General features: G+C 30.3%; 1 protein-coding gene across 1 annotated transcript in view; it reads left to right on the forward strand.

Moving 5' to 3' along the window:
• LOC133818667 (uncharacterized) overlaps nucleotides 1-13038 on the forward strand; it is a 73661-nt gene that overhangs the window by 19530 nt on the left and 41093 nt on the right. The window contains exon 5 of the mRNA XM_062251682.1: nucleotides 4594-4665. Within this exon, the coding sequence (XP_062107666.1) occupies nucleotides 4594-4665 (72 nt within the window). The remainder of the gene's footprint in view (nucleotides 1-4593; nucleotides 4666-13038) is intronic.

Below are 13038 nucleotides of genomic sequence, written 5' to 3' on the forward strand. Positions count from 1 at the left end.
ATTTAGACTCACTTTGAGGTCCATTTTTGAACAAATATTTTAAACTCAATTGATTTATTACTAAAATATAGTAAGAACGAGGATTTTAAATATACACTACAAGAAAATAGGGTATTTACCTACCAATATAACTGTAGGTAAAAATAAGTTATTGGTAGGCATCTCAAAATTAGCAAAGATTGATAGGTAAAGGTTCACAGGGAAAGAATCTTCACCTACGGTTATACATATTGGTAGGGCAAAAGATCATGTGGACCTCACTTAGTTAAGTAATGAATGATGAGTCATCAATTGATATAGATGATGACATGTCATCCTATGTGGCAACTAGTATGGCTTGCCATGTAGGATGACATGTGGCAATTCATGAAGCCATGTGATAGCTTTTAATTATCCATATTGTGCGTGCCATTTTCTATGTGCACCTCCCTATCAATTCACATGGCATCTTCCCATTTGTCCACGTGTCATACTCAAAATAGTCCATATGTTGCCCTTAAATAGGTGCACGTGTCATATGTAAACTATATCTTTTTAAAATTTTGTTCTTATTTTCATAAATTTATAATTTTAAATATTACCATTATGAAATAAAATCTAAATAAGAACAAATTTCTATTACAAAATATATTTCTTAAGTCACGATTATCACAATAAAAAAATCATTTTTAAAATTAAAATAATATAAATTTACAAATTTAAAATGTAGATTATGCAATGCAAACTATGCTACATAAAAGAAAAATAAATTCAGAAGTATATTTTTTTTTCAACACAAATGCAAGAAGAACAACATTTTTCTTCATATGACCTGAAAAGAAAAAGAAAAACATTAGTTACAGTCCAAGCAGAAAATTACATTTCTTTTACATATTCTTAGCTAGGTTGAAACCAGACACCTCGGTAAACAAAACAAAAAATCTAACTAATCCAGTCTACAATCAGTTAAAATTCTCAATATATCAATAAAACATAAATCTTGCTTGTCAGCTTGTGAAATGTGAAATATGCTACTTGAAAGAAAAATGAAAAAACTGATCAATGTATTAAAAAACGTAGGTCAATGCAAGCTTGAAAAACAGAGTCCTACAATATATTTCTCTACTTAAGAGTAAATATATTTTCAAACAATGCATAATTTTTCAATTGAAACTAAAAATATTTTAACCTTGAGTCTAAAAACAAACTAAAAGAGAAACAAAATTCACAAATTAAAACAAATAGCATAATTAAACCGTAAACAAACTAGAAGGTCAATAAAAATCAAAGCTCTAAAAACATATCCAAATTATCCTCAAAACAGATTTTTCATACTAGTAAACAGAGAAAACATATTCAATACTATATTTAACTATTATATAAATATAAATATAAAGATATATATATATATATATAAAATAAATTCCTGGTGCAGCCACAAACACTCAAACTAATTAACATACCTCGAAACTAAACTAAAATTCAGACTAACTTCGTGGCCCATTTTCGAACTGATATTCAAATTCAATTGATTTTATTACTAAAAATTAGTAAGAATGGGGACTTGAGTATATAATTAACAAATAAACATTATTATTATTAATATCAAATTATTGGGCTTAATTCAAGCTTTTTAACTAGTTGTATTTTTGAAGTAATTTGTTCGTGCTTACTTGTCATGCTTTCGTTGTTGCCATGTTGTATCATGCCTTCATGTTTAACATTTAAGCCTAATACAATCCACAACATCGTGTCATATCTAGTCCAAGCTTATATTTTTGCATGTCACTCAATGCTCGTGCCAGACTCGTGGTCAAAAAGTATGACCCACATTTACAACTTTACTTTCACACTTCATATTCTCTCTCATTACTTTCACATATTGTTGTGTCTTTCATCTAGTTTTCTCACTTTTTCGCTTCATTTTATCGCTTCTTATTGTTTCACTTCACTTCACTTCACTTTATCAATTATCAATCTATCTTTTTTTTTTTGATTTCCAAACTCCTTGTTAACATATCACTCATGATATGTTTACTTAAGTGAATGAGAATTATTTGTGTGGTAATGATTCTCATTCATATGTTTATTAAATTAAGGAATGAGAGAATTTGGAGGGATAAATGGGAAAAATGAGAATGTTTCTCCCCCAATTATCTAAGGAATGCCATTAAAGACAATGACTTCTATTTTTGTTATTTTATTTTTTATAAATTATAAATTAAAAAAATTATGCTTTGAAAATATATCTCACAAAATAACTACTTTATTTTTCAAGAATAGCATTTTATTCAATTTAAACATTTCGATTATTTTTTTTTTAATGATATAAACTACATAAAATGATTCCAATTCTCTTTCTGAATAATTTTAATAAATAACATAATACAAATAATAATTTTAATTTTTTCATATTTTATTCTTATTCATTTTTTTATTGATTTATATTCTGATTACACTTTAGTAAACATGCTACATATTCGAAATCTTTAATAAATAACTTTTTTTTTTAAAAGAAAATATCATCACTCTTTCACTTGATTTTCCTTTTCACAGCATATATTCTAGTATAGAGTATAATGAAAATAGAAATATATTTATTATTTATTAGCATATGTTATTTTTCTCCATTAATATTTTTATTATTTAATTTGTACTTTTCTTTTTTATATATAATATAGACACATAAATTAGGGCACTTCTAGGGGGTGTTTTACTCTATTCATTAAAATATCTCATCAAAACTTAACTTTTTCTATTTTACCTCACAATTTTATATTATATTCTATATCAGCTTCTTTATATTTTCTTTTACATCATTTAAATATTATATTTACAGTTATTATTTAATAGTTAAAGTTAAAAAATAAAATTTAAAAAGAAAAAATAATAATAAAAAATTAGCTAATGGAAAAGAGAAAGGAAAAAAATATTAAAATAATATTTACATATTTATTGAAGCTTAGCTATATTTAGTGTAGAAATTATTAATTTTAATGCAAAACTATAATGGATAAATATTTAAAGGAGCCAATAAAGATAATAATAAGCCTCTCAGTTTTTTTTTTTTTTTACTTTTGGACTAATTTAGAGTAGCCATTCAGAGAGCTGTTATGTTCTAGTAGAATCCTTATCTTGGACAAAATAAATTATAAGACTGTTAATGGAAAAAAAATGACTAAAATAAGAAAGAAATTTTTAGAAATAATTTTTGTGGAGCTAATGCAGTACTAGATTTACATAAATATATAATGGTATATTTTATGACACATATTCCAATCTCCATCACTCTTATCAAAGTGATATATTTATGTATTTGATAAAAATTGTGCGGATCTAATTCTTTTTTATTGGATCTCATTTCAACAATTGAAATTTTTAATCACCCTATAATTTTATACAATATATTTATAGTATGTATATATACTAGGTGTAAAAGGTTTGCATAGTATTAACTAAAATATTGCATATGATTAAATAATAATAATAATAATAATAATAATATGATAATCTTTTAGAATACAAATTATCTTATTTAAAGTACAAATTATTTATGATATTATTCAAATATCACACATCAATAATCGGAGAAGAAACTTGTTTATTCTTGATAAAAGAAAAATATTATTTTAATTTCTTATATAGTTACACAAACATACCATTTGTGAACACACGACAATTATATATGATGATTTTATAATATTTTTTGTTATTTAATATGAATATATTTATATAAGTTAGATTAAGTAATAAAATATAACAAATTTTCTTTTTAAATATAAATGATAAAATTTTTAATCAAAATTAAGATTATATATTATATATTATTATAATAATGATATTTTATAATATTTGAATTTATATTAATAAAATTACTAAATATTTATTCCACCAAAATTTTATAAAAATAAGCATTATATATTATATATTATTATTATTATAATAATATTTTTTAACATTTGAATTTATAATTATTAAATATCAAGTTTTATATTATATATTATTATAATAATTATATTTTATATATTTAAATTTATATTAATATAATTATTAAATATCTAGTTTTGTATTAAATATTATTATAAGAATTATATTTTTAATATTTGAATTTACATTAATATAATGAATAAATATTTATTTTTAATTAGTTTTTAAAAATAAATTTTGTTAAATATTTAAAATTAACAAAAAATTAAATACACACTTTTTATATATACAAATATATAATTTGATTTTATGACAACTCATCTTATTACAAATGTTATTATCAATTGAAATGAGCTAGTGTAATTTTATCATTAAGTCAAGGGGAATAGATTTGTGACCACACAAAATGCTATGTGACATTTTAATTAATAAAAAAAATCTATAATTCTACCGGAAGCTTTATTAATTTATTAGTTCTAACAAAAAGAATTCTAAAAAAATTATATCATCATGGTTTAAAGAATTTTAAAAATTGGTAGTACTATTGATATAATTATATGGTGGTGTAACTAATAATATTAACATCATATATGTATAAGCATATTAACTTCTTTGTAGTTTATAATGAACATTTTGAAGCACTTACGAAAATTAGGTGTTTTTATGTTTACAAATTGTGAACGACAGAGAGCGGAGTGGATCAAGTTCTTGGGAAGTTTTGCAAACGTTGAAGAAAGAGCCAATCAAGTGTACTCCACAGTAAGTATCATTATATTTACTTCTATTATTTCAATTATTATCGTCGTTTTATTGTTATTAGGTGGATGAATTAACTTCATCTAGAGTTCCAACACTAAAATCTAATGTAAGTGCATGATATTTGCTAATAATTTATAGGTTAATTGATAAACATTTATAATTAAGTTACAATTGATAAATCTAATAGACAATTAGTGAGTTCATGTTCTTATATTTATTTTAGTATCCACACTTTTATTCATGTAAGACTCTTATCAAGCTGGTAACTCTATCAATCTTAAATCAGATCTCTAGTGGATTTTTTTAAATTATTATTTTGTTGAGGGTTAATTGCAGCTAAATTACTCAAATTTTGTGATTTGTTACATTTAAATACAAAAAAAAAACAATTATGACAAAATTACCTAAACAATTAAAACAGTGCACCGTTATTACCCATCCTTAATGGTATTAAGTTTTCGCTGGGATTAATTACAGCTAAACTACTCAAATTTTATAATTTGTTACACTTAAATACCCAAATATTTTATTTTACGTCAAAACTATTCAACTAGCTAAAATTTTAACTTAAATTGATTTTAAATTATGAAAAATAACTAAAATAATATAAATATGTATATAATAGCATAAATTAAATCTAAAATTAAAAAATATATTTATTTAATAAAAAAATATTTTTAATGAAAAAAATTTAAGCAAAACTAATAGCTAAAAAAACTTTTAACTAAAAAATTATTAAAAATATATTTTAATTTTTAAAATACTTAAATTAATTGGAACAAAATTACTAGGAAAGAAACAAAATGAAAAATATTGTAACAAAAAAAAGCAGATATTATATAAAAAAAAACCTATTAGAAAAGAAAAAAGAAAACTTTAAGAAATTGTTTAAGAAAAAATAAAAGGAAAAGAAATCACATAGTCATATATATATATATATATATTAATATAATTTTTATAAAATTGAGTTATTCGTCCATACCATATTATATTGGGATAATTGCGGCATAAGTACCCAATGTTTGAGTTTTGTACGCGGCATAGACCTAATGTTTATTTTTAGTGGCAAAAGTACCCAAAGTCAGTAAAACTGTAATTCCGTTAGTCTCCTCCATTAGGCAGACACGTGTTACGTTTTTATTGGTCCAAATCATAATTATTTTTAAAATATTATTGAGTTGGACCAATCATGAAGTGACACGTGTTGGTCCAGTTATCATGAAACGGAACCTAACGGAGGAGGCTGACGGAATTACAGTTTTACTGACTTTGAGTACTTTTGCCACTAAAAATAAATATTGGGTCTATGCCGCGTACAAAACCCAAACATTGGGTACTTATGCCGCAAATATTCCTATTATATTTATAAAAATTGTTGATAAGTTTTTTCAATATTTTTTAATCATTTTCTTCTATTTTAATTTTTTTAGTTATTTTTTTTTCATTAAGATTTTTATTAAGTAAACTATTTTAATTTTAGATTTAATCCAGGTTATTTTTTTTTTATATTTTATATATATGTTGTTATTTTTCATAATTTAAAATTAATTTATATAAATTTTAACTGCTGGGTAATTTTGTCAAATTTTTTTTTTTGGTATTTAAGTGTAACAAGTCATGAAGTTTGGATAGTTTAGCCGTAATTAACTCCAATAGAAACTTAACACCATTAAGGGTGGGTAGTAATGGCACACTATTCTAACTGTATGGGTAGTTTTGCCGTAAAAAAAAGTTTGGGTATATAAGTGTAACAAACTATAAAGTTTGTGTAGTTTAGCCACAATTAACTATTGTTTTGAACCAAATACATAATTAAGTTGTTGAGCTCTAAAACCATACTAAAATCTATGGATCGCACAACAATATGTAGTTTGAGCAATTTTCTAAATCGTACCTTCACCACATAGATCTTAAACCGCACCACATCACAACAAAAAATGCAGTGCGATGTGGGTGGTTTATACCTATTGCCAAATAATTTAACACATTAAACTAACAATTATACATCATAATAAAATCCAATAGCTCTATATAATAAAAAATAAAAATAAAAAGTAAAGTTTTTGTGATGTATTCATGAAAATAAAAGTGGTTTTCATATGTGTTCCCTCTTTTTGTGCATGATTATAATGAGTCAACAATAGGTGCAACATAATGAGTTGAACTTTTGTATTAATCTTTCGATTAATTTCCATAGCCGCAGTTGAATTTTGTATCGTTTCTCCATTAGGGTCCATGCTATAAGCTAAACAACCCTCCTATTAATATCCTACCAATTTTCTAACAAGGGCCTCCACAACTTACAATTCAAACTTCGTGACTTACAATCATAAATGATAGATTGCTAAGTTAACTAACATGAAAGTTAATTTAACTCATAACAATAGTTGCTTTAGATATGATCCATAATGCACACTTTCTCTACTTCAAAAATCTCTGATGAAAGAGTTTAGAAAAATATTTTCGATAGGAAACACTCTTTTATTTTATTATTTCGTAATTTCTTGCTTTACAAAAGGATAGGAGATGGCCTTAAATAGCCAAACCCAAGACACAAACCGACAAATATGAAATTATCCTATCAAACTAAAGCTGGATAGCTGGACAAACCTTTTCTTATCCTACTTAAAAAAATAGAAGAGAAGATTCTCTTAGACAAAACATAAAGAAAATCAGAAAAGTAAAACCAGAGATAAGCACAGATGCTCATTTAGTTATTGCTTCATGGTTGGCGCCATATTCAGAGTCGAACTTTGGATCCTCATGGAGTGGGTTCCATCTTGTTGGTTCTTGATCGTCATCGCTTCCAGCTAGAGGGCAGGCGTCATATTCATTGTACACGGTGTCCCATTATTTTCCTGTGTAGTAGAAGAGATAAGGATCTTGTGGATACTGAGTGTCGGCATACGGGTCCTATGAGTCTTCAAAATAATTACTTTTTCGCAAAAGTACCCCTTCAGCGTCGGTCATCTTGTACAGTGATGTATAGTTTTGCTTTAGTGTTTCTTGGGCTTGAGCCTGGGTTGTCTTGTTTTCTATAATGTGGACGGCTTCAAGACCTCTTATTATCTTGTGAGTGTAGTCAAAAGGAAACATTTCCCAATGAGCATTATCTTCTGGCTTGGGCCATAACTCAGAGGGAATAGTTTGATTATTCTCAAATAAAATCTTCTGGACATTCGTGTATTCTTGGTCAACAAGACCAAACAATGGTTCTTCTCTTGACCCATAGACTTCAAATGTTGGATTACAGACAATATTATTTCCCTTATCAAGTCTGGCATTGAGTCTAAGGAAGAGAATAGTATCACAATGCATCATGTTGGCAACATTTGGTCTTAGTGGGTAGACAAAAGTAGGTTTACCAATATGGACCTGTTTCCATTCAGTTGAGAGGACTTCCTTCCATTCTTCTAATGCGACGAACCAGGACAAAATATCAATTTGGACTTGATATGCTAGCTTGAATATTTCTTGATCCAGGAATTATTGGATCAACGTATGAAGAGCCATGGTTTATACCTCGATAGCTGTTGTGAAAACACTTGCCAAACACCAGAAAAAGTGAGCTAATTGTTTTGGTGTAAAGATAGCATCTTTGAGAGGTAGGATATGAGCAAAATGATATTTCAGATGGATTATGAAATCATGTTTGATGGAAGGCCCATGTTTGGAAATAAGGAAATTTTGGAGAAAGATTGCTCTGTGGGTGGCTCTTTCTTGTGCTAATTTTTGGGACCTTTTTGAAAAGATGTATTTTGCGTCTCGGGGAAAAGATTGATTGTTTTTTGGAGAAGAGGAAGAAGACATCAATAATATGATCGAAATAGTGTATACTAATTTTTTAGAGATAAAAGGGATGATCTGTGTTGAATATTCAGAGGCTATATATATAGCAGGGGGTGGTCTGGATAAGAAATCGGCTATAGTATTGTCTTTGCCATGGATTTGTTTTATTTCACAGGAATACTTATCAAACCAAACTGCCAATCTTAAAAGTTGAGCATTTGTTGTTTTGTACTTCATTAGACTGAGCATTCCTTTAGAAGCGACAAAGTCTATTTGTACCAAGAAATGATGACCAATTAGATGGAACTCCAATTTCATAATCCTCATCTTTATCACCATTAATTATTTTAGGGTAGAATAATAATGGTGTTGAGAATCTTTGAAGTGGCCACTCTTGTATTCACATATCTTCCTTTTCCCTGTCAGGTCTTGTTCAAGTAGAACAGCTCCCCAATAGCGATCACTAGCGTCTGTTTGTAAAATTATTTTCCCCGTAGATGGAATCTGTAAAGGTGGTAGGGTCTGCATTACCTCTTTTGATCTTTTGATTGCTACAATTTGCTCTTGTGACCATTGTGGAGCCTATTTTTTAAGCATGTCACTGAGTGGTCTTGTCATCTTCGAAAGCCTGGGGACAAAGTCCCGTAGATAATTGACAATTCCTAAGAACTATTGGATTTGAACCTTTGTGAAGTTTTCTTCAGGAAAATTGAGTAATACTTGGGCTATATGATGTTGGACCTCATATTGGCCTTGGAATAACTTTATTCCCAAAAATTCAATTTGGGATTGTCCAATGATCATCTTTTTTTCGAATAGCATGATTCCTTCCTACTACATTTCCTACTACAAGCTAAACATATGCCACCAAAATAAATATGGGTGTATCCCTATAACTGAGGGATAAGTTCAGGAGAGATTTGCAAAGTGACGAACTGGACCTTAGGGGTCGGTCTCAATTGGCACTCGCTGAATTTGGAGGCTTGAATGTATTCTTTTGGGGTTGTATAGGAGGGTTTGATGAGTGCTTTAATGGATCGGGTAAAGAAAGTGGAAGATTTTGGGAAGACCTAGTATAGGTTGATTAGAGGGAGACTTTCAGAAATTATCTTGTTTTCTTCAGAAACATATGTGAGTTTGTAAAGAAAATCAAGTTTACTTGCTGTAGACTTGCGAAAAAACGGTGAAGGAGTAAGTGAAATAGGAGATATAATGGGAGTATTAGAACTAGATGAACTGGAAGATTCAGTGTCCATGAACAAAAGTAGAGATTCTTCAGTAGAATAGAATGAAATATGGCTCTGATACCCTTCGTGGCATAAAAGGTTTACCGATCTGTTGTCAGATGGGTCTACTAGACACTAAAATGAGGAAATATCAGCATGCTAGCATTGCAACCATAAAGACAACATTAAATTCAAGAAGAGTAATAACTATACCATTCCCTAATTTTAATATGTATCTCAGGGAAAATCGATTGGTTGATGCCTTCAAAGTAAAAGTCCAACTGGCTGGAATTGACCAAGACCTCACCTCTACAAGAGCTAGTCTTTACTACCAGATGGCATATAGACTACAAGATCATGCTTTGGATTTGTCACTGCCAACAGTTGAAGATGAATTGCTGGTCTCGGTAGACTCTACCCAAGTCCCTACATGAACTCATATTACAAGGCATATTTCTACATATGATCTTATGAAAATCTTGCCTAGTTCGTGGATAACAAATTATGAGATGCTTAACCAACCTCAGAAACATGTCCAGACTCTGACTGAACCATCTTATCATAAAAAAAAAAGATGGCTTTGTCAAAATAGTCTTTGACTTACTCAAACAAAAACTCTCTATTGTCTCACCACCCAGTACATAACGACTTCTGTCATGCTAACTGATGTGGAAATCTATTCCTTTGATTCTCAAGGAAACCCTATTTATGCTTTTAAATCTTTGGATGGACACAAATATTGGGATGTATGTGACTAAAAAAACTATCTAAAAACAAAAAAGGATCTCCCAAAATGCTTGCTAGTTTAGGAAAACGACTTAAGTAGCGGTTAGAAAAAGGAGAAAGGGAAATATGGGTTTTTGGCAAGCCTTCTGGAAAAATTTGACTATGTTGTAAAATATTTTGCCCCTAAAGACTTTTTTGATCCCATTCTAGAACCAACTTGCTGGACATATAAAAGTCTCCACCTCTGGCTTCTTAACAGACCATCTTGTCATGCTATAATAAAGTAGCAAAGTGGATGAGACATCATGGAGAAAATTTTCCCACTCAAAATTAATTCCAACAGATTCAACAAGCTTATATGATGATTTCTACTAATTATGAGTCAAACTTTCCTCCTCTCAGAAAATTTGACAAGCAAGAAGACCAAGGTATTGTTTCTCACCAACCAAAGATTATGTTTCCCATAATCAGGAATGCTTGATGGGTCATTCAAGAAAGTTTCTCCACCAAAAGAAGTACTGAACTAGCAATCAGAAAATATGGTTGTCCAAAACAGAATTGTAAAATAGGTCAAGTTACAAAATACTAGAATAGAGATGACATTTAAGCAATCACAGACTACTGACATTGACAAACTCACCGCAAAAGTCCAGAAAACTCATGAAGAACTTCTGGCCATCATAGAAGCCAACTTTGTCCCTATATCAGTTTTATTAGCAAAAGAAGCAAAAATGAAAGCCTAAAAGCTCAATATGATTCTCTCAAGACCTGCTTTTGTCAACAAGAGTCAACAAAGGCTCCTTCCCCAAGAAATTTGGGTAGTTTAGTCCCCTTCAAGATGTCTACAACACCAATCTCATGGCAGTTTGCGACAATATCCAAAGCCTCCCAGCCTTTTCCTATCGCTGGATCTACACAAGAGGATTATGTTGTGCGATTAAGACGAATGATTGGAAAAGTCAACGACAAATAATAGACAAAGGGAAGAAAAAAGAATCATAAAGTCAATTGAAAAAATAACCTAAACAACTTATGGTTCACCCAGCCACCAATCCCCTATCACAGATGATCCGCCAAACAAATAATCTCCACTTCCTAGAAAATGAGACTGTAACGCCCTACTACCCTAGAGTCGTTACCATGTGGTTTTAAAATGTGCCATTAGCTCGATAATCATTGTTTTAGAAAAAAAAAGTGTGATTAAATCAAGAAAAGGATCATTTAACAAAATTTAAGTATAAAATGGTTTGAACATTCATTAAAATTATAAAAGTGTTTCATTGGGATCCAAAAACATTGTTTTAAAATATATTTACAACTCAAAAGTTAGTACACAGTCGACCTAAGCGACAAAACTAAACGTTTATAACATATTCCTGAAAACAATCCTAGTTGTGGCGGCCAGGTAGGCCAAACATGTACACACCGCTCCATGCCATGTACCACAGAGCACCCGTGACCTGAGGCCTAGCAAGAAAACTTCACAACACAACATATAATAATTTATTTTAACAAATTCTTAACTAATCAAACATGTCAAATAATCTACAAATTCCTATCTGAATTCACAACAGCATATCAGCACAACAGCACAGCAACATAGCAGCACAACAATGGCCTTCGTCGATCAGGGTGCGTTACCAAGTCCACGGTCTTAACAGAGCGGATGAGTACAACACCCTTAGAGGGTCTCGCCCTGGAAGACTACATTCAGTATGCTTAATGCCAATCCCGGCCTTTGCCACTCCCAACCTTTTTTGTTCCCGGCCTTCGCCGCTCCCAACCTTTGCTGTTCCATCAAAAACACATGTATGACACGATAGTTACAAACAATACACATATCACTAAGCACAATGTAGCTCTATGGGCACAGACATTATTCTTACCTTGAGTCTCGAGCAGACAACACAAGGTGATCTCGAGCACGATCCCTAATCCAGAGCCTTGCGGTAAAACCTAGTCACAACGTAATAATAAATAGTTATCACGATTTAAATCAATTAGAAGCTTCAGAATAATATACTAGCCTCCAGGACCTTGAATTCTACTAAACTGGGTAGTAGAATCCTTCCGTAGCCCTTAAGTTTGGGTTCCCATGCTTAAAACCCTCCTGGCCAAAGTTGCCTAAGCGGGCCCCTAAGGGTCGCAGCGCGCCTCCTAGATAGAAAGCCCCCTGTCTGGAATTCAATACACGGGCCATGACTTGCCCCAGTGTAACGTCCTGGATAGCCAAGACTGCTACATTGTGTACTTATAAAGTGCAAGACTTGCTAATCAAGTCGTTAATTTAAAAATGTGTCATTTATCTAAGTGCTCTAGGGTTAAAAGACATTTTGGTCTCAAAAGATACATTTTATAAGTTATAAACAGATTACAGTATGGATCCCCAACAGGTCAGTGTTTAAAAGCTAGTTTACAAAACCCAACAGTTAAAAGTAAATATTAGCCATACTAAGGCAAAATACAAGGTACTGGTCCTCTTGTCCCTGTAATCTCCTCAACCGTGGCGGCTGAGCGGCCTGCCATGTACATTCACCCTGCAGAGCTCTCCAATCAGGGCTAATCGGCCTTGCCTTTGCCTTTACCTGCACCACGCAGCACCTGTGAGCCGAGGCCCAGCAAGAAAACAACA

The sequence above is a fragment of the Humulus lupulus genome, chromosome 2, assembly GCF_963169125.1.
Source record: "Humulus lupulus chromosome 2, drHumLupu1.1, whole genome shotgun sequence".
Classification (NCBI taxonomy): domain Eukaryota; kingdom Viridiplantae; phylum Streptophyta; class Magnoliopsida; order Rosales; family Cannabaceae; genus Humulus; species Humulus lupulus.